At 39.3% G+C, this 22,732-nt stretch overlaps 1 protein-coding gene across 1 annotated transcript; it reads left to right on the top strand.

Moving 5' to 3' along the window:
• Positions 1–6,958: 6,958 nt before the first annotated feature.
• Positions 6,959–15,572, top strand: LOC149815135 (adenine nucleotide transporter BT1, chloroplastic/mitochondrial-like). Its single transcript, XM_089989243.1, has 3 exons — positions 6,959–7,895; positions 14,107–14,268; positions 14,364–15,572. Exons 1-3 carry the CDS (start codon positions 7,197–7,199, stop codon positions 14,835–14,837), a joined length of 1,335 nt encoding a protein of 444 aa, XP_089845369.1. The 5' UTR covers positions 6,959–7,196; the 3' UTR covers positions 14,838–15,572.
• Positions 15,573–22,732: the final 7,160 nt, after the last annotated feature.

Raw genomic sequence — 22,732 nt, 5'->3', positions numbered from 1 at the left:
TTTCGGACTTGCCAAGGGGCGTCACAGACAGTGTCACCTTCATGTCCACAGGCTTCATCCTTGAGCGGGATCTTCTTGGAGGACTTCAACCTTAGTGCCTTCTTCATTGTGCTTGCTGCAGAATAGGTCAATGATCTATGCAAATGAGATGATGAAGAAGAAGGGGAAGAGAAAGACAGTGATGATGATGTTAACGAATCGTCCTTGTCGCTGCTCTTCTCGGATTGAAAAATGTAAGGGTTTCCCTCCGACCGATCTACATGCAACAAAAAAAGATCTTGTAGGTCGTCTCCCTCAATTCTGAGGGTAAAATCTAGATACCCAATTCATCAAATGGTGAACCAAGATCAGAGACACCGTTTCTTAGAGCATCCATGTGTCTCATGGACGGTGTCGCCTTTCTCTCGGTGCTGGAGGCGAGGGCAACGATGTGGCAGTTGTCGCCTTCCACTCAGAATGGTGGATGGGCAAGGAGCGGCTCTGAGGGAGAGGGATGCTCGATGAGTTGGGGCTGCATTGCCGATGAATTCGAGCACGCACAGCTCATAGAGAGAGAACTTTTGACAGAAAAAATTTCTCCACCCAGGTGGAAGAATTTTTCTTATAAAAAATCATACTTTTTAAAAAACTTTGCTTTTGAAATTTTTACTCTCGTTTGAAATAGTTGGAAAATTTGTAGCTTTTTCTTTCTTACTTTCACTTTTCCTATTATTTTCTCGCTTTAAAAGATATCCTTCCATGCCCCCTCCATGAAAGCTGTGCAGACAAGGTTTTTTAGAAATTAGTGCCTTTTTTTGTGAAAAAACCTTCCCTTCCATGGATACCAAACAAACAGGTCCTTAAAAAAGTAAGGAAAAGGAAATGCGGTTTTCATGAGCAATGATATAAATTGACACATGATAGAACCAAAAAAGTCATGTCTCCTTACTTGGACCCAAACTTGTCAATATAAGTGAAGAAAACAACTTTTATGAAGTTGAGATTTCAACCTCATACCTACTTGGTTTAGAATTCATAACCTAGAATTTAGGTAGTTTTCCTGGTTGGTGGCAAAGCAATCTCTGAAACCTTTTTAACATTTAACCGGTGTTGTTAGAGGCGAAGCACAAGCTCAAAGAATTGAGGCATTATAGGGAGGTGTTTGCAGGCTTGAAACACACGCCTCATGTCAAGGCACGCTTCGCTTTCAAGGCGTACACATCATGTAATGCTCATAAAAAAAAACCGTATGAGATCTATGAAATTCTAGACCTACTAGCTGGCCAATACAAGTTGGCTGGGCATGTGTCAAGCTGACGCAACCTTTTGTGAGAAGTTGGCAATGATGTGGGATGGAGCTTTTTAAACCATAAGGTGGATTTGAGTAGGTACAAAGAAGAGTTTTCTTCAAGTTAAAAGAGGATTGTATGAACTGGTGCAAACCAATATGTTGCTGTAGCTGCAACATACAGTTTCTTACAAAATACGATCAATGTTGTATTATTCATTGAAAGACGAAGCGCTTCAAAAAGGAGTGTTCACTATGGCACATATTCACAGAAGTACATGTAATAAACACCAATGATCACGCATTTCAATTTATATTTGTGCAATTGTGCTTAATTTTGCAAAGTTCGACTGCTGATTAAGGAATGTACTTTTTCAACTGTTGATTCATGTGAACCAAAATTTACAATATTCTATTAGATTGCAACAGAAAAATTGGCACATCTTATAATCATTTAAGATAATATGCAGCTGAGATTGCATGAACAGACTCGGATTCCAGCACTGGTAAAATAACATCTGTGAGTATTTGATTTCGTTTAGACCCAAATATTAAGTCTTGCTGAGTATATAACCTTTTTCCTCAGAAAGTGACATGCGTATCAATTAGCAGTAAACTCTCAGCTGAATGCAGGCTATGCAGTAGAGTTCTATGGCAATAAGTTCTCATGCATATCCCCATATACATTTGAAATCATGTTCACCGTTCACATATATAAATTTACAAAGAAGATAACAATCAAATACTGTCTGCACTGTTGGTCTTGTCAGCATTACCCACCATTGCCAAAACACTCTTACATAATCTTGGATCACTGTAAATATCTCTATAAAATTACATGACACAAGCTACTCTTATGACTCTTCACTTGAAGCAGCAGACAAATTGCACGTTGTGAGATTTTGATTCAGCTTGATACATATGAAAATGCAATTGGTTTGTTTGGAAGACCGGAGGATATTGACACAAAAAAGAAAAAAATCCAGGTATGTATTTTTCTTTATATTGTCTTAATTTCAATTCTAATTGATCTAATTTTTTTCTTACCAACATTCTTTTTTATTTTATTTTCTCAACTGATTGGTGAAATACATTTGGTGATGAAACAAAAGAATTGAAAAACTTTGCAATGCGAGTGATGAATCTCACATGTAGTGCATCAAGATGTGAGCGTAATTGAAGCATTTTTTCGTTGATAAATAAAGATATTTTCATATTATTGATTGTTCATTGTTGCATAATATATTACAAATTTATAATTATATAAAATTTTAATTTATAGGTATATACAAAAAAGGCAAAATTGCCTTGAGCAAGAAAAACTCAATGCTTTGGTGTTTATCATGTATAATATGAAGTTGAAAGAAAGAGATATAAGAAGGAGGGCAGTTGAGGATCCTTTGTGTCTTAAAAATATTGATTCTGATGATGAGTGAATTATAGAAAAAGAAGATTCAGTTTTGCCACAAGATGCATTGGAAGATTCTTGGTTGGATCTGGCTTTTAATTTGGATGATATAGATGTTACTCCTTTTGCGACTTCACCAAGCTCAACTAAGAAACATGAAAAAGATCCATGCTAATAAAGGTATGTTTTGTATTTTGTAAATCTTATACTTTTTGAATTTTAAATATTAATTTTGTTAATATTTTGGAATGAAGGTAAAAGAAAACAAGTAGAAGATTCAGAAAATGAGAGTGCGGATAATGAAGAAACTGAAGATGAAGAATAAACTATCCCATTTATGGATGATTCAAATGAAGATGAGCTATCTAGCCCTAGTGAAGACAATTTTGTTGAAAATATTTGATATTGTTTAAGGCTTATGACTTGTTAAATATTTGATGTTATTTAAGACTTGTGACATTGAAAAGATTCGACTTTATATTATTTGCCTTTAAGGAGACATTTAAAACTTATGAATTGTTAAATATTTGATGTTATTTGACTTGAAGAGGTATCTTGATTCTTGTTTACATTTTGTTAAATATTTGAAGAGATATTTTTAATTTTATTTATTCATTTGTGATTCTGTGAATGTTAGTTTTGTACAATAGTTGAGGAATTAACTTATTTTATATTAATTGCGCATTTGAACTCTATTATTACAACAAAAATTTTGTGCATAGAAGGTATTTCTAGAACAGGTCTATTTGAAGATGGCCCCACATGTATTCAATATGATTTCATGATTGTAGATATAACTTGTTTTATCTTGCACTATGAGTCTAACTTAATTGTGGTTTACGTGTGCATTTATATAAGAAAATGAATAATACGAGTTAATTATAAGAAAGTAGTATTTATTTTATACTATTGTTTATTAGTAGTTCTTGTTTAAAATTTTTATTATTTTATTAATATTATATATTTTATTATTTTGATCATGAAGCTTCCACTTCAACGCCTCGAGGCTTATGCCTCACTTCATAACAGGCTCAACGCCTCGCTTCACCTTATCGCATTTAACAACCTTGCATTTAACAACAGAAAACTCCGGTTCAGGCAGTGGTGGGGTTTGAAAGAGAATGACGCCTTGCCATATGACCTACCTTCAAGTGGTTAAAGCCCCTCAGCTGTCTTATTGTTTTTTTTTTATGGGCTTGCCTCCCTGTGTGGTAAAATTCTGAGTTGAAAACATGACTACCCAGCCTTACATGGCTCAACCATGATAAAGCAAACAACAGCCCCCATGCGTCAGCAGGATTCGATCGGGGGCCCTCTGCTTGACACAAGACTCCCCTCACCACATGGGTAACCACAGCGGTGGCTGCCTGCCTTACTGTTGATCTCATCCAAACATTCTCTCATTTGTCCCCTTTCTTAAACAAAAACTTACTATACTTTTTCCTTTTTTACTGCTTATGCATATTCAGTCACTTGCAATAGACAGGCATAACCACTAAGTGGGATTCCAACCATCTTGGTGCTTTGGATTTGCATTTTCAACATAGTCTACAGCAGAAACGAGTCCGAATCGGGTGCAATATGATTGCACAAAAAATGTGCATTGAGCACCCTCCATCAGGTCTTGTCACCACACATGACAGGCCTGTCCCCAAGATAGAGGGTGATCAGGTGCTTAATGCACAAATATTTGTGCAATCATATTGCACCTGATCTTTTCACAGCAGAAATAGTTGGGTTTGAACCGATATAGTTGGGTTTACAATTGTGTGAAAAATGTGAAGACCCAAGTTAGGCTTCCCACGTTTGGAAAGAAACTACTTCACTTGGTATTAGGGTTGCAAATGGTTCGGATTCAGGATGTAGTTTTTTGCAAATTTTGGTTGTTCTGAATCCAACTCTCTAATGTGTTTTCTGATAAAAAAAAACTCCTAACCGTTTGCATCCCTACTTGATAAGGCCAGGCCAAAGATCCTCAATTCTTAAATTCGAAGATCTCAAATCAGATCCCTACCGATACTCTCAAACACACCACACAGCCATATATTTATTGATTCAGGTATTTGGCCAGTAAGACAGATTTCAGTTCGGTTCATAAGACTTTCAGGCCATGAGATTAAAGAATCATTGGCTGTTCTACCTCTCAGTTTATTCGGTCAAAGGCACCGGGTGTAGTCATAGTTGGTAAATCCAGCGAGTGACTCGAGAATCGTCCGATTCAACCTGAATCGGACTTCAACTGGAACACCGATTCAAGACTGCCGAATCCACATGCCTCTTTATGTATTTTTTTTTTCATGCATTTTTGCGATTTTAATGCATAATTCTCATAAAAGAATACTTGCTATAAAGAATTATATATTTTTAAATCATAAAAATTAATAATTATGTATAGTTGAATACTTATATAGCTTAGTCTTGATGTCATGTGCTAAATTTAGTGATCATAAAATATGAAATTTGATTTTTTTTTTATATCATAACACTAGAAAATGCATAGTCCTAACTCGTTCGAGTTACCGAGTTGACCTGCTGACTAGTGAGTCAAGGGTTGGGCAATCTGACTCCAAGTCACGAGTTTGGCAACTGTGGGTGTAGCTAAGTTCATGGCTATGTCACATGAAGGGGATGCGACTATTTTACAATAATGCACAAAACAGGTGCCTCTTTGGTGATGCTTCCAATAATGCACGAGGGTCCATTGTCCTGATGCACGTTGCCATGCATGAATTCTCATTCTCATTGTTCATGTGCACCAACTCCAAGCACAACATAAAGAAGGGGGAGGGCTTCTTAAAAGAAAACAAAAAGAAGGGGAGGGCCCATTCACTGATAGGGATGTCAGAAGGTTTGGTGCAACCCGACAACACCCCCATCCAAATCTGAGTCCATTAGGTGGGTTTTGGTAGCTAAATCTGGATCCAATTAATAATCAGATCCGAGTTTGGTATTGAGTTTTGCATTCAAACCCCATCTCAAATCTGACTAAAACCGGAAAGTGTAAATACCCGGTTTTAATCAAGTAGGAACTGGGTTCGGTTTGTTTTTTTTCATTGAATTAGAATCCGATTGGGCCAAACCTTATTAAGTCGGACTCAATAATGCCTAGATCCGATCCCAATCCATCCAATTTACATCCCTCACTAGGGATGGCAGTAGATCGGGGGAAAGCGGGGCCCCCGCCTCACCCCGTTTGAACCGGGGATGAAGGGTATGAAACAAGGATGGAGGCGGGGACAAAGGTTAAAATCCATCCCCGTCCGGGGGGTGGAGGCGGGGATGGACGTGCACTTTTCCCCACCCCGCCCCGTCCCCGCCTCATCCTCGCCCCAACCCCGCCTCGACCACTTTTCCCCGCAATATCCCCGCCCCGCCCCGCCTCATCCCCGTTTGAACCGGGGATGGAAGACATGAAACGGGGATGAAGGCGGGGATGGAGGATCAAATTCATTCCCCACCGGGGATGGAGGCGGGGCGGGGGTGGAGACCCCGCCCCGCCCCGCCCCGCCCCACTGCCATCCCTATGGGTAGCTGGTGGTCAAAGCAAATTTGCATTACAAAATGCAACCGAGGGTCCAGAGAAATGTACGGCCATAATGACCCATATTGGTAACGTTTCAATTCATGTGCGTGGCAGCAGTGTCAGAATTCTAGTTTTGGTAAAATTATCATAACTCCAGATCCTATGACCTCTTGAAATTTTTAATTTGTTTAAAAATTCTTGAGCCAATATCAGCATGCATTAAAAAGGAATGTATAAAACATATATAAGAATGTTGTGAAGTTGTTTTTATTGTGTTAATACCGGGATTAAAACGTGATATTTTAAAACATGTTATATTTTAGTAGCCTTTTAAATTCACGAAATTTTGGAAACATCGATGACAATTTGTGACAAAGCATGTTACCTAAGCCCATAGATACAAATATCAGCTTTATTCTGAAAATATTGCGAGAAACTTGATATCTTTGTTGTTGTTTTAAAGGGCCAAAATTTCGAAATACTAACATTTTAACGGAAAACATCACGATTTGGTTGCGATATTTTTGTTACATGCAAAAAATCTCAAAAAATATATTTATATTTATATTTATATTTATATTTTTTATTTGTTGCATATTTTTGTTCATATTTTTTAAATTGCTTATGTTTGGAATATTTCACTTATAAAAATGCACGAGAAAAAAAAACAAACCAATTTCTCGCGAGAATTTAGCTGCCGTTATTTTTCCCACAACCCTATAAACAAGTGGAACAGTATCAAAAGCCGACCCTTAGAATTAAAAAAAAGGATGGGACGAAAGGGAGAGAAGCATTTCTAGGCCCTCCTTGTGGGTAGAGGGAGGAAGATGCCCGCCGCCCACCAACTCTTCTCCCCTCTACAGATTCTCTCGAGACCGAAATCTTAGGGAAGAAGCCGATTTCCGCCACATCCACCTTGTTATTTTCGCCTCTGAGCCGTCTTTCCCGGAGGAAAAAATGTATTGAGAGAAGCCATCCTCAAGCTCAAAAGCTTTCATATGGGTAGTTGGGATATGGAGAGCAGAGGGAAAATAGAGAGGATGGTCTGTTCCTCTGCATCAGAAGAGGCCTTCCAATGGAATCCAGTCGGTGGTGTCATGCAGAATTGGAAGAAGATGGAAAAGGCGGTCTCTTTATCGCTTTCTGATGTGGGTTTTGCGTGGAATGACTCCATGGCGAGTTTCTCGCCCGGTGGGTTGTTTGCGAGCGTTGGGAAGATGGGTGTGGGCGTGGGGATTCCTCCTAATCCGAGAGAAGATGGACAGAGGCAGATCCAGAGGATGCTCGCGCCGGAGCCCCCGGGTTCGGATCTGTACGGGAAGTACTTGGCGTCGGTGCCTCCGCCGCCGTCTTCTGCGTTGCCGGAGGCTGGGTTTCTTAAGATTGGAATTTGGGAGAAAGAGGGGGAGGGTGAACCGGGTGAGGGAGTTAAGATGAAGGTGAAGAGTAAGAACGGTTTTAAGATTAAGATTCGGAATGCTTCGTTGAGGAGATTGATCAGTGGGGCAGTGGCCGGAGCGGTTTCGAGGACGGCGGTAGCTCCGCTGGAGACGATAAGGACCCACCTGATGGTTGGTAGCAGTGGGGATTCTACTGTGGAGGTGTTTAATACCATAATGGAGACAGACGGGTGGAAGGGTTTATTTAGGGGGAATTTGGTTAATGTTATCCGGGTGGCTCCAAGCAAAGCCATAGAGGTGAGTAATGGTATCCAGCGGTTTTTTTTTTTTTCCTTCAATAATATATTTTTCTTTTTGAAATTTTTATTTCAATATGATGATTTCTTATGTTGGTTCATGTTGGTCGGTTTTGTTTTGAATTTGTATATATTGAATGAGTATTGGGGTTGGCTTGTTGTTATTGGCTGAGCTGTTGGACGGATCATGTATTGAGGTAGAGTTGCTTGGATTTCTGCGTTTGGAGCCTTTCTCTTGAAACCATTGATAGAACCAAAATTTGACATGCATCAAGAAACATTTCATCCAACTTGAGATTGTTGGATTTAAATCATTTCTTTTTCTTTTTCTTTTTCTTTTTCTTTTTCTTTTTCTTTTTCTTTTTCTTTTTTTTTTAATTCCATCCTTCCACTTAATCATGACAGCTTGGTTGCATGATAAAGAGCATGCACCTTGAAATGATATTGTTTCTTTTGTAAGGCTGGATGTTCAGAGCTCTGTTAATTGGTTGTAATTCGTGAATCTGTTGTTCTTGCAGTATCTAGTGTTAAGTGGTTGAGATGTCTAGACCTGCGGTTTATATGTAAGTTTTCTCTGAAATGGCAATAGGGAAGGTGCTGATTTTTGGAAGTTTAGAGTGTGAAAAGTAAAGTTGAAGTTCAAATATCAGATTGATGATTATTGTGCATGCTATGAGGGAATCTAGTATTGAAGCACTTTGCACTCCTGTTTGATACGAAAACCCGTATCCATGTCTGGGTAACATAGCTTTTCTTAAGCAAAAAAAGGGTAACCAAGGTTATCTATCAGAGAAGAGAAAAAGGTTAATCATGCTTTGTCCTTAACTAACTGTATGGTTCCTGACGTTTAGTGATGCAAACGGTTCTGGTTTTGGATCAGAAAATACATTGGGGAGTTGGATCCGGGACAGCCAAAATTTGCAAATGCCCCTTCCTGAATCACATCCATTTTCAACCCTACTGACGTGTGTGTCTTATGGTCAAATGGACCTATGCTTTAAGCAGCGTTATATCGCAAAGTTGATTGTGGATTTATGATGGCCTCTAATCATGCTTAGATAGGCTTCAGGTGGAAGATATTGATCGTGGAAGTTAGCTTGTGAAGCATACCAGATGTACTCTAACTCTACAGAATATTTTGGTTCATCCAACTGGAAATCTAAGTTAAAACAAGCTAGCTAAGCTGATCTTATCGTTAACTGAGTAGGGTATCTTTTCTTCCTTTTTATGTTTGAGGTAGATAAATGATGACCTGAGTTTGAGTTGGATCATTCTCCCCGTTTCTGTTTGACTGGTACTTTGAGATGAAACTGGTGTGATCATCCATCACCAAGAGGAGTTATTACGTAATGAGACATAGAGGTGGCTTTTATGATGCTTTCTCACAGTAATCTTATTGTCTCTTTGTATATGATCAGATGATGATTGGGCCACTTAAATTGCTGTGAGTGTTACAAAATTTTGCATCTCTTGTGGACATTATTTGAGTGCCAGGGTTCCCAAAACTGGTGCAGATTTTAACAAAAATGGTACAAAGGAAAAGGATGAAGAAGAACAAAAATCCGTATGAAATGCCTAATGTCACATGTTGACTGCCTAGTGCTAAGTACCAATTGCTTGATAGGTTTAGGAGTTTCTACATGTTCCTTATGGAGTGTTATTTAGCAATAATAGGATCATAGAACAGCCTATGAGAGTTTATTTTCATGTTTTAGAAGTCTTGGTTCTGTTTCTGTTTTGGGAACTTATTTGCTTAAAATGTAGAGTTTATTACTATAACTGCTTAAATTTCTCATTCAGTATTCTGATCTGTGAAGTAACTGTTCCCCTCCAGGTTTACTTGGTCAACCTGTGAAAGTTACTATTCTCCATTGAGCCCTTTCATTTCCTGGCAATTTTTCTTATCATAGGCTGGCCTAAGATTTAGCAGATGGGGCTTGGTTGCATTCTCTCTTTCTCCGTCTGTGCTTGGATAAAGTTCCTACTTGTCATGATGGTTTTCCAGATGAGGTAGACTTTGTAGTCTCTTTACCATCTCCATTGCAGGCAATATACTTGGAGGGGTGGCTAGCATAATTGGAAAGACATAAAGTGATATTTTTGAGGGTATAACATAACGATTGTTCCATGCATCATCTCATGGAGGAAAATTTTATTTCTCAACTAAAAAATTTGGATCTTGCATGACTTAGGTCTTTCAATCAGTGCAGAAAGGATCTAAAGCTTAATTATTATTGCTTGTAGTAGAAGAAATTGGGAATAAGATTTCTTAATCATCTGTTTGATAGACTGGCTCTTCTCTGAAGAAGATAAGCTGTATAAAAGCTTTGGCCATGCTAGTGATCTAGATTTTTAGACAACCTTAGATTTTTTTCTTTTCATGGAATTGAACATTGATGATAGGAATCAAGAATTTTCTCCTGACCAACTGCATCCATATCTCATAAAATGTGAGGAAAGGGCATTATTCACGAATGCTTTTTCTTCAATTTTTTTGTTGACAGATTATGTGTTTCATGTAGCATTACATTATTATTGATGAGATGGGCTTTCATTTCCAGAGCATCTTGAATCTGGATCCTATCTGAGCTCTTGCTAGATTGGCTTTTCCTAATGGCACGTTATTTTTCTCATTGATACTTCTAGGCTATTTCTCCATCCTTAAACCTAAACCCATTCTGTACTTAAAGAGATCCCAGTATATGGTGCTCTTAAATTGATGTAGCCAGCCCAGTTCATGTGATATACATAATTTTGATAATAAAAATGGTAGGCAAGCATATACAAAAATTTTGAGGCATTGCAAATACCAAAGTTTCCTTTTAATCATTAGTAACCACTAGACTGCAATTTTCTAGTTAATGATTCTATTCTTTTGCAAAGTAATAATTCCTTGTTGAATAAATGGTCGGACTTGTGTTCTAGAATTTCAATTTAGACATTTGTGTTGTCAATTTTGTTCATTTTTTGCAAATTTGAGGTTTCAAGTCTCCACATTCTGCATTCAAGAACAGTCTCTGCCCAGCCGGAATTATCAAAGCATATCAAGCTGGTGTTTTCCATCTCAAAAGAAAGATTGAACAAATTTTAGGTGGATTTGCCACCATTTCTGAATATTCTTTTCCCAGTCTTGGTCTAGAAGTAAGAGCAATTGCATGTGTGGCAGCATTCTAGTGTTTCTTGAAGCCATAAGTCTTCCTGTTCACCTCAGCCACTCAAGCAGGTTGAATTCTTCAAGGATAGAACTTCCATGAACAAGATGTCTAGTTCTCGAATATGATGCAACATAGAATGCAATTTATCACTGTGGAGAATCTGGAGATACATTTTGATTGGAAATTATTGCTGGTCATTACCTTGTAGAACCAACTATTGAACTGTACGCGCAAATCCATCATTCATTTTCAATTTGGAAATGCTCAACTAGGGGCTCAAATGAGCATTTGTTAGGCACAGGGATGTTAGCTGTCAGGATAGAGAAGAAATGAGTGTTCATTGCTTGTCTGATGCGCATCCCTCCAAGTGACTCAATTCTAAACTGGTGATCAAATTTCATGTCTTGAGCCTTCTCCAATCGCAATGAACCATGAATGTACTAAGAGTTTCCTCGGGAGTACACGGTCCACAGCCATGTGCTCTTTGTTGGTCAGATCTTTTGTTCTTGGACTTTATGTGCAGTGCTTTCCATATAGATTTTTTTGCCCTTTTGTTGGCATTTATTTGGTCTCTCTCTCTCTCTCTCTCTCTCTCTCTCTCTCTCTCTCTCTCTCTCTCTCTCTCTATATATATATATATATATATATATATATATATATATATATATATATATATATATATATATATATAGTCAGTACTATCGGGAGTTTTTAAGGATTGATTTCTGCTTTTGCATCTCCATGTACACATACATGCATGATACTCTTGAAGAAAAAAACTGATTGCCATTATATTAAGTTGTACATGTATATATATATATATATATATATATATCATAATCACAAATATCGGTATCAGCTATATCTCGGCAGGCTATTTCTCGCGATATTATAGGTTTAGTGATAAATCTCGGGAAAATCTCGGAGGCTTAAAAAATAACAAAAATAAGTAAGAAAATATCATGTTTAGACAAAAAATACATAAATAATAAATGAAATAAGTAAAAAACATAAAATAAATAAGAAAAACATATTTGAAATGTAAAAAATAAATAAAAACAGTAAAATTAATTGATAATATCACGATATTATCAAACTAGCGGTATTTCAAAATATCGTGATATTTTAATGATATTATCGTTTGCTGAATTTACAGTGATAATATCGCGATATTTTTAAAATATCGCTGATATCTGTGACTATGATATATATATATATATATGTATGTACTTCCATACATATATTTTATTTGTAATGTTGTAATAGGTAATACCCTCTAGGGGTATTTTCATCTTTTGTCATAGGTTGTGCCCATTAGGGCACATCAGTCTTTTTATTCTTTATTTTTTATTTTTTATTTTTTATTATTTTTGTAATTTTTTAATTGGCTAAGTGCATTTTGGTCAAGGGCCCTAAGAGCCGTTGGGAGCTACCCAACGGCTATATTTATAGCCGTTGGGATGCTCCCAGCGGCTCTTGAGCCTCTCCATGTTTTTATAAAGGGGATCTCCCCCTCATTTGTTGTTAATGCTTTCCTAAGCATTCTATCTCAATAAAGATTATTATTTTTTATGTTTTTTGTATTCTTTTGTGTGTGTTCTTTGGTGCCTCTTATGATCTCATGTATTTGCCATTATTGGCTTGTGTATTGTCCCTTTATGGACTTGTGTTTGTGCACATTTAGGCTCTTTGTAGCCATTGTATTCACTTAGGTGCTTTTGTATTGTCTTTGGCATTTGTATTGTCCTTTGTAGGACTTGTTCTTGTGCTTATGCACATTATGATTTCGCTCTCCGCTTGATTTCATTACACATTATGCATGTGGTGTAGAAATATGCCCTGGAAATTGAGTTTAAAACATATGTTTAAATTTAACATGCTATGTTTGGTTGTGAAATGTTCTGCAGGAAATTTAATGGCACTCTTAACATCACAAAAATTATATAAGCTGGTAGCCTGGTACTCATCCCCTAAATATATGACATCTAGTAGCCTATTGCTAGAAACCATAGCCTTGTATTCAGCTTTTTCTGTCTCTTTCTTATTTTTCCTGTTTTATGTTTTCATTTTTAATATCAGCTCACATTTTCTCTTGATATGTATCTTATACCATTTTTTCTGCTATAACATCACATTCTTAATCAAATGTTCTTTCTTTCTGTCTTTTGAACGACATGGGGGTTATCTCCAGCTTGCCAATCAAAAGAAAAAGGTGTTCTTTCTTCTTGTTCTCTCAGTTCTTAACCAAAATTCATTATCTTGCATTCCTACCTTTGTCTGAAGGCAACATGAGCAGTCTGAATTTGGGCATTTGAATAAATTTCTGTGCTCACCTTAAACTGGGAGTTGATTTGAATGATAAATTCAGTTTAACATTATATTTTGTTACAGAAAGAGTGGACTTTCTGTTTTGATGCTTGATTTCTTGCCAGAACCAAAAAAAAAAAAAGGGCAACGTCATTGATTCTATTTCTTCAATTGTTCCATATTCAGTATGCCTCGTGCTCTTAACATTTGCTCATATTTGACATGATACTGGTGGCATGGACAGTGTGATCCTAAACTTCAAATTTAGGACAAAATTCATGTTCTGTGGGGTTTTAGAAAGATCCTAAACGATACAAACTTAATGGTGTGTGGGAATTTTGGGCCTTGAAGGCATCTAGGCCTCAATTTCCCCTTACCAGGAGAAAGCTGCTTCATTAGGGAGAGGGCTTGGGATTTATGAGCTTCAATCAATCGTTTCAGAGGATGGCAGAACCATATCTAGTGCATTTAGTTCTTATAAATGGACTCTAGCTGCAGCAGATAGTGTAGTTTATTCTTTGTTTGTTTGTATGTACACCTGCATGGCTGCGTGTGCTGTGATATGAAATGCTTTCAATCTGCACCATCCATATTTTCCACGAATGTTGACCCAAGCTTGAGAGAGAGAGAGAGAGAGAGAGAGAGAGAGAGTTGCCAAGTATTAGGTAGGAATCATCATGTACATTTTTATGGTTTGATACAATTTCCTGATCGTTTTATGTGTTGCTGCTGATAGATATTTTTCCGCAGTTATTTGCTTATGATACAGTGAGAAAGGCTTTGTCACCTAAACCGGGGGAACCTCCAAAACTGCCTGTCCCTGCTTCTTTGGTTGCTGGAGCAATTGCTGGTGTTAGCTCAACTTTGTGTACATATCCCTTGGAGCTAGTGAAGACTCGCTTGACAATTCAGGTATCAAAAAGTTGAACTAAGATGTTCATCTTTGAAACTTTTGCTGTACATCTTTTGCCTTACTATTTTCGTGTCATTTTGTTTGGCTGCTGAAGAGAGGCGTCTATGAGAACCTGCTGCATGCATTTCTAAAGATTATACGAGAGGAAGGGCCTAGTGAACTTTATAGAGGTCTTACCCCAAGTCTTATTGGGGTGGTGCCATATGCTGCCACTAATTACTGTGCTTATGAAACACTGAGAAAGGCTTACAAGAAAGCCTTCAAGACAGATGAAATAGGAAACGTTGCAACACTTCTGATCGGTTCAGCTGCAGGTGCCATTTCAAGCAGTGCTACTTTCCCACTTGAGGTGGCCAGGAAACACATGCAAGTTGGTGCTGTTAGTGGAAGGCAGGTATACAAGAATATGCTTCATGCCTTGACAAGCATATTAGAGAAAGAAGGGATTGGAGGGCTTTATGTAGGACTAGGGCCTAGTTGTATGAAGTTGGTACCTGCAGCTGGCATTTCATTCATGTGTTATGAGGCTTGCAAAAGGATACTTATTATGAAGGAGGATGAAGGATAGCCTTCTTTGCTAGCGATAGTTGGAGTTTATGGCATTGACATATTGGTGCCTTCTTAGGAGGGGCAGGAATGGAAGACACCCGGTTGTCTTCTCCATATGCCAACTTTCCCAAAAATTGTTCTTCCTGTTCACCTAAACAGATCCTCATTTTTTTTTGCTTCTTTATTTGGTCAGATATAAATTAGCTAATAAAAGCCTTTTGGATGGGATGAATTTAGACTTGAGATTTCTGAACTATGGTCTTTCGCTATTGTTATTGGAAGCAAAGGAAGCACTGGGAACCCATTATTTTTCTTTTCTACTTTTTGGAAGCTTGCAATGTTTAGAGGCAGAAAAGTGTGGTGGCAAGACCCTGTCATTATCATCACTTCTGATGCTGTGCAAGCTTGGAACTGATTTATTCAGCTGGAGTTTGAGACCAATTTTGGGGGAACATTTTGCTGAGCCAAGAGGAGGGTTCTTCCTGCAGTTCTGCCCTCAGTGTTGTGCTTCTCAGTTTTGTCTCATTCTGCTTTTGGCTGGGGTTGTCCTATGCTCCTTTGGTGTCTTATAACTTGCCATTCTCCTGAAATGGATGTGCTACTCTTCACTTCAAAAATAAGAATGTAGTCACCATTGTCATCATCATATTGCTGTCTTATTTGCCTTCGATTTTATTGCACATGTCAGCTAAATGTTTTGACAAATAAGCTTGGATTAGCTTAGACTTTGTTGATTGCTTCTGGAGCACTCAAATCTCTTTTTGCCGTAGCCATGTGGTTATTTATATAAGTGAAGAACAATGATGATTAACAAAACCACCATTTAGGAAATCTCGGTGGCATCTTTGATGTGTCATCTTTTAGCATGATGAATCTCTCGACTTGCATATATATCAGTTCTTAGTTTTGTGTTTTAAACCCCACTTAAAATATCGACCTTTATGCAGTTCATGTACTGTTTATCTTAAATTCAGGTTCTTGAAAATTCGAGTGTCCAGTGACTTTCGGCAGAGGCTGCTTGATTTGATGATACTGTTCCCATTTCTGCTCTTCTAAATGCCAATGACGTTTTGCCATAGTTTTTGGCAAACTTGCTTTCGTCATTGGGCGGGTGGCCCAAGGAGAGTAATTCATCTATGAACTAGCATACTGGCACATTAGATGATCACATTTAAATTTTGTTCATCTGTATTCTTTTAAGCAAATGGTACATGCAGCCAGTCTTAGATCCAACCTATCCTGAGATCTGCATTGAAACGATTTTTGGTTGTTGGCTGTTCAGGAAGAGATGCAAGCCCTATACCAAACAAGAACCTATTAGTAGCACGTTCACCTAATATGAGTATGGTGTAAGCCTACAATACCGAACTTCTTGGTCAGACCCCTACAGCGATCAAAGACCATCAAGTTGAATGAGGTGGCTGGATGATTAGGCCACACGGTATTGTAACCGATCCCATGGGGATGTCCCCCGTCTTTGTCTATAAAAAAAAATGAACGATATAAAGATCATTTTCCAAAAGAACTTTTGTTCACATTCCTAGGAGAAACTTCCTAGGAAGTGTTCTCCCATTATTAGTTGGAAAGATTATTTCTGGACCTATGGAAAAAAATTCGCATGCATTCTCCCACAATATCCCCTGCACCTTTTGCCCAATATTAAGAACACCCCTGAATCAATACAAAGTGGCAGCATGACATAATGGAGACTTGAGCCTACAATAATCATTTTATCAGTTCAAGGGCTAACTGTTTCGGGTTTATTTGGAAGCTCTGTGCGGCACCTGGTAGTTCCAACCAGGTCAACCTTTTGAGTCGAGAAAGCAACACAAACACCCCGCACTAGGGTGCATGGTCGCAACAAAGCGCACACAAACTTAAAGAGAGCAATCGAAAGAGAAGCAGTGAGAGATAGAGAGAAAGTAACTCATATTCATAAGTTGCAAGATTACAAAAAGAGAGTAAGAGGGGGGGGGAGCGACCCGTAACAATTGTTGTTCACGGGGGATCTTAGGCCACAAGTCATTTATGTACACTACGAAGGATCAAAGAGGTATTTACATCAAGAAACAAAGGTGTCAAAATAACAGCCTGGGACACTCTCCCCTGCCTAAACTGGCGCCGTCCTCGGCGCAATCTGTTGTTGGTAGTCTTCAATGGTTTGCTGAAATTGACGAATATTTTTTGGAGTCTCCCAATTGGCTTTACTCTCTGGCAATCATTTTCATTTTACAAGATAATTCTTTACTTCTCCTAGATAATTGTTGACGTGGTCCATGATGAATTCAATTTACCTAGAGGTCGATGTTGGGGCTGTTGTTGGGGCTCGCTAAGGAATGGGAACTCGCTGAGGTAGACTACAACTGAAATCTTCTTCATCTTCGTTGAAGGGCTTTAGATTACACACATGAAAGACAAGATGGACCTAGAAACTATTAGGAAGGTCTAGCTTATATGCTAACTTGTCAATCCTCTGGATGACAGAAAAGGGTCCATCATATTTTCGAATGACTCCTTGATGATGTCCCTGAAAGATAACCGTTCTCTCGAGGTATAGTTTGACCAGTACTTTATCTCCGACTTGGAACTCGACATGTTGACGATCTTGATTTGCTCATTTCTTTATTCATTTTGCAGCTTTGTGTAGAAATGTCTTTGTTAATTTTGTCTGATCATGCCAGTTCTTGACAAAGTTATACGCAAAGGGCGCTTTTCCTCAACCTTGGGCGGCGATAGAGTGTAGTGTCTGAGGTTGTTGCCTTGTCACAATCTCGAATGGATTGTGTCATGATGATTCACTCTTTTGAATATTGTAACAGAATTGAGCGACATCCAATAAATTCGTCCAATTTTTCTGATTTGCACTTACAAAGTGCATCAAATATTCTTCCAGCATCTCATTAATACGTTTAGTTTGGCTGTCTATCTGCGAGTGGAAACTGATAGAAAAGTGTAATTTTGATCCCAATAACCGAAAGACTTCTCTCCAAAATTTACCTGTGAACTGGGTATCCCGATCGCTGTTAATGCTCTTCGAAATGCCTCAATATTTCACGACATGCTTCACAAAGAGTCGAGTTGTATCTTCCGCTGAACAATTGTTAGGACCAGGTGCAAAGGTCGCATATTTTGAGAATCTATCAACCATAACAAAGATGATATTGTTCCCCTCAACTTTTGGCAGACTAACAACAAAATCCATAGAAATGCTCTCCAAAGGTCGGCTTGAAACGGGGAGAGTCTCTAATAGACCCGCAATCTTCTGATTAATGGCCTTATCCTGTTGGCAAATCAAACAAGTACGTATGTAACCATCTACGTCGTTAAGCATTTGAGGCCAGTAATAAACTCGCTCCATCAACGCCAATGTCCTTTCTTGCCCCGGATGTCCTGCCCAGGGAGAGTCGTGACACTCCTTTAATATCTCCCAACGCAAGGATCCCCATCGGGTTACATATGCTTGATTCTCAGTTGTTATCAGCAATCCTTCTCGTTCCCAAAATCGTCTTGTCTTTCCTTCTTTTACCCGAGAGAAAAGATGTGCCATGGGGTCTTCTCGCAAGCCCTCTCGGATTCTGTCGAGAAGGTCGCTTTGGGGTTCAGTACTCCCACTTTTATCTTCAATCAAAGTCGCCAATCCGGCCTTCCTACTCACTGTGTCTGCCACTACAATGGAGCTTTCCAGCTTGTACTCCAGAACCATATCAAATTCAGTTAAGAACTCTTGCCACTGAGCTTGTTTAGGACTGAGCTTTTTCTGTGTTTGAAAATAGCTCATGGCAACATTGTCAGTGTAGACAACAAATGTCGACCCCAGTAAGTAATGCCTCCACGCACATAAGCAATGCACGATGGCAGTCATTTCTCTTTCGTGGACTGTGTATCGTCGTTCAGCGTTGTTTAGCTTCCAACTCTCGAAGGCGATGGGATGACCCTCTTGCATCAATACACCTCCAATGGCAAAGTTTGATGCATCTGCATATACTTCAAACAATTTTTCTTAGTTCGACAGTTGTAAGACCGGTTCTTTAGCCATGGCATTCTTAAGAGTCTCGAATGCCTTTTGACATTCCTCTTACCAATCCCAACCTCTGTCCTTCCTTATCAACTCTATTAGAGGCACCACAATAGTTGAATATCCCTTAATAAACCGACTATAGTAATTTACTAGGCCCCAAAAGGATCGTAGCTTAGGAACCTTGGTTGGGATTTTTCAGTCCTGAATAGCTCTTACCTTCTGACTATCCATCCTTAGACAGCCCTTTTCAACCACGACCCAAAAAAATGATTTCTTCTTGGTCGAACATACACTTCTCTTTTTTTACATACAACTCGTTTTCCTTTAAAATCTGAAACACCGTGCGCAGATGTCGCACATGTTCCTCCATGTTTCGACTATAAACAATAATATCATCCAAATACACAACCACAAAATGATCAAGATATGGATAAAATATTTGGTTCATCAGTGTAGAGAAAGTTGAGGAACCTTCGTTAAACCAAAGGGCATCACTAAAAATTCGAAGGCACCATATCGAGTAACGCATGTCGTCTTGGCCTCGTCTCCTTCTGCAACTCTGACCTGCCAATATCCTGATCGCAGATCTAATTTTAAGAAAACTTGAGCTTCCCCTAACTGGTCGAACAGATCAGCAATTAGGGGCAAAGGATACTTATTCTTGACAGTCAATTTATTGAGTGCCCTATAATCCACACACAGTCTCTTGGACCCATCATGCTTGGTCTGAAAGAGCACGGGAGCTCCGAAATGAGCCTTTGATAGTCGGATAATACCAGCAGCCAACATATCATTCAGTTGTCTTCTAAGCTCTATCAGTTCAAGCGGGGCCATCCGGTATGGTACCATTGTAGGACGCCTTGCACCTGGTACCAACTCTATCTGATGATCTACTTCCCTTCGCGATGGTAATTTTCTTGGCAACTCTTGGGGTAAAATTTCTTGGAACTCTTTTAATATCGTAACAATAGGAGCTGGTATATCTTCGGGGGGTTCCCCTCTGTTTCTTCTCGCACCGCTACTAGAAATGTTTGATCGCCTCTTTGGAGGCTTCATTTTATCTGCAATGCAGAGATCATGTGGACGTTCGACGTTTCCGATGTCGAGGCAGGGATCATGCAAGGGGACTCTTCACTCATAAGCTGACCACATCCAAGTGGGGCATGGGCACTGCCTTACTCGCCCGTAGGAACTTCATCCCCAAGATTACTTTGAAATCGTCCAACGGAGCAATAGAGAAATCTGTTCTGCCAATCCATTGCCCAGCCCCAACTTGTACGTTCTGAGCTACTACGAAGATGGGTTGTGCCTCTGAGTTCACGACCTTCATACGATTGGCTTTTTTATCCCATTGCAAGCTCAATCTCCGAGCTTCCTCTTGGGCCATGAAGTTATGTGTGGCTCATGTATCAACCATCGCATTAGTAGTCCTCCCATTGATAGTCATTGTCAAGTACATTAATTCCTTCTTAACCACGGGCACTGCAGAGGTGGACCCCTCTAGTGCATTTACCCTCTGTAAGGCTCTCATTTTGACTTCCTCTTCCGCGGGGGTCTCTTCAATCTCGATAGCATTAGCCACCCTTCATCCCACATTTTCTTGATTTTGGTTGGGGCAATCCCTCGCAAAGTGATTTCCACTACAATACCAACACCGAAGGTTCGGATGTACCGGTCTGTTTCCCAAAAGTCCCTTTTGTCGTGCTTGGGTATGATTTCTCTGGTCTCGGGGGGTAATCGATATTGATTTTCCCCTTGGCCTCCTGCAACATTCCCCTGATCCTCCCTACGGGGTGGCCTTGCTTGAGGTCCCCCTCGATTAGGAAACTCGACTATTTGCTTAGCTATCGCCATTGCACTTGCAAGGTTCGTCAGTTTCATCCGAGTCAATTCTTGTTGAGCTCAAAACTTTAGGCCTCTTTTGAAGAAGTAAATGTGATCCATTTTCGACATGTCCTCTATATCGAGCATTACGGCTGAAAATGTCGCCACATATTCCTGATGCTTTATGTATGTCTTAGGGCCATCAACTTGTCACGGGCAAGTTCTTCAGCATTGTGTAAAAGAAAATATCCACTTATTTCCTTTTTGAAGTCGTCCCACGATTCAATCATAACTGCTTTGTGTTCCATGCTTCGATATTGCGTTCTCAACAAAGTATCTAGTCGTCGTACATATTCGATCAGCATCAATGTCAATCTTCGCTTGATCAAAGAATTATTCTACATCCCACAACCAATTTTCGACAATCCTGACATCTCTTTTCCCTTTTATATTTCAACGGCTCAACTGGTTTCAACTTAGGGCATTCACGACGAACCATCATTGTGTTTTCCCCTTGTGGGTTGTTTCCAAGATTTTCGCCATTGGCCACACCACCAATCACGCTTCCCAATAGCCTTTCTAATACTCCATATCGTTTTTAAAGTTCTCGCATTTCAGCCTCTTGCATACCCAACCGATCTGATAATTCTTGAACCGTAGCCAACAATTCGTCAGTCTCAACCCTCACATCACCATCTAACTTTCCGAAGTCATCCTGTGCACTTTCAACAGCAGTGACATAGGTACAAATGTCACATGTCAATTCCGTCATTCTTTTCTCGACTTTGGTCACCCATCTCTCTATAGGGCCGGCCATTTCTTCAAAGCGAGACATTTCTATCGACACGATATCTCCTTGTCTCTTTCCCTTTATGGACTTTTTCAAGGAGTTCTTCCAACTCCGAATACATTATTGAACTCAACTCACGAGGGTATCAGCAAATACCCTATTTCCTTTCCCCAGTTCTCTAGTAAGCTGGTACCAGTTGTCACAAGCTTATCTAGAAGCTTCGTGCTGCACCTGGTAGTTCCAACCAAGTCAGCCTTCCGAGTCGAGAAAGCAACACAAACACCCCACACCAGGGTGCACAATCGCAACAAAACTCACACAAACTTGAAGAGAGCAATTGAGAGAGAAGAAACGAAAGATAGAGAGGAAGTAACTCATTCATAAGTTGCAAGATTACAAAAAGAGAGTAAGAAGGGGGAGAGAAGGATCCGTAACAATTGTTGTTCACGGAAGATCTTAGGCTAAAGGCTATTTATGTACACTAAGGTGTCAATATGGTGGCCTGGACAGTAACACTGTCCTAAACATAGAATTTTTGTTTCTTTTTTGGGACACCTTATCACTGTTGTTTATTCAGTGATTATTAGGACTATGTTTTTACTTTTTTTTCTAAAAGGCAAGCTGGGGATAGGCAGACCCCCACCAGTTATTATTCAATCCCACCACTGGGGTTTTGAACCTGCAACGTCCCACCACAGGGAGACTTGCACTGACAGCTCCTACCACCAAGCAGAACCCCCCCTTTGGTGACTGTTTTTACTTGGTCGTGCATAAATTCCCTTACGTGGGCAACTTGATAAAGCAGCTCTCGTAGAGCATTCAGAGTTGGAGATCAGCCGGTTCATGTCAGCAAAACCAGGATGGAATTTCTATAGACTCTAAAACCTTGTTTGGCAAATCGAGTGTTCATGGTCTCAATGTGCTCAACTGCAATACAATAGGGCATCAGAACATCTCGCAAAACAAGGGTTTCCAGAATTCTCCCAAAGTTCTAAATAAAAGCCCAGGCCAACAGAGAATTAGAGAGCTTTTAAATCATGAGCAATCGTGTGGATCAGCAACAAAGTGATTACAAATGAGGCCAGAAAATCAGATTAAGCTCAAATCATGAGTTCTAATATAAGAGCAATCCCATCAAACACTATATTCAGAAGTACATAAGCTGATGTTACAAGGATACTCCAATTCACTCTATTCCACAAAAATGGCATGTCCCATCTCTGTGACATAGGTTTGAAGTCAATGTTGTACTGTACTGAATTTGAAATGTAGCCCACAAAGC

The sequence above is a fragment of the Nuphar pumila genome, chromosome 15, assembly GCF_984573655.1.
Source record: "Nuphar pumila chromosome 15, dmNupPumi1.hap1.1, whole genome shotgun sequence".
In the NCBI taxonomy this organism is placed as follows: domain Eukaryota; kingdom Viridiplantae; phylum Streptophyta; class Magnoliopsida; order Nymphaeales; family Nymphaeaceae; genus Nuphar; species Nuphar pumila.
Note: the sequence above shows the minus strand (reverse complement) of the source record. Positions and strands in the feature narration are given on the sequence as shown.

Excerpts from the sequence above, each read along its gene's own strand:
- LOC149815135 (XM_089989243.1), top strand. The coding sequence starts at position 7,197 with ATGGGTAGTTGGGATATGGAGAGCAGAGGGAAAATAGAGAGGATGGTC. Across the intron at positions 7,896-14,106 it reads CTCCAAGCAAAGCCATAGAG|TTATTTGCTTATGATACAGT; the intron begins GTGAGTAATGGT and ends ATTTTTCCGCAG. Across the intron at positions 14,269-14,363 it reads AGACTCGCTTGACAATTCAG|AGAGGCGTCTATGAGAACCT; the intron begins GTATCAAAAAGT and ends TGGCTGCTGAAG.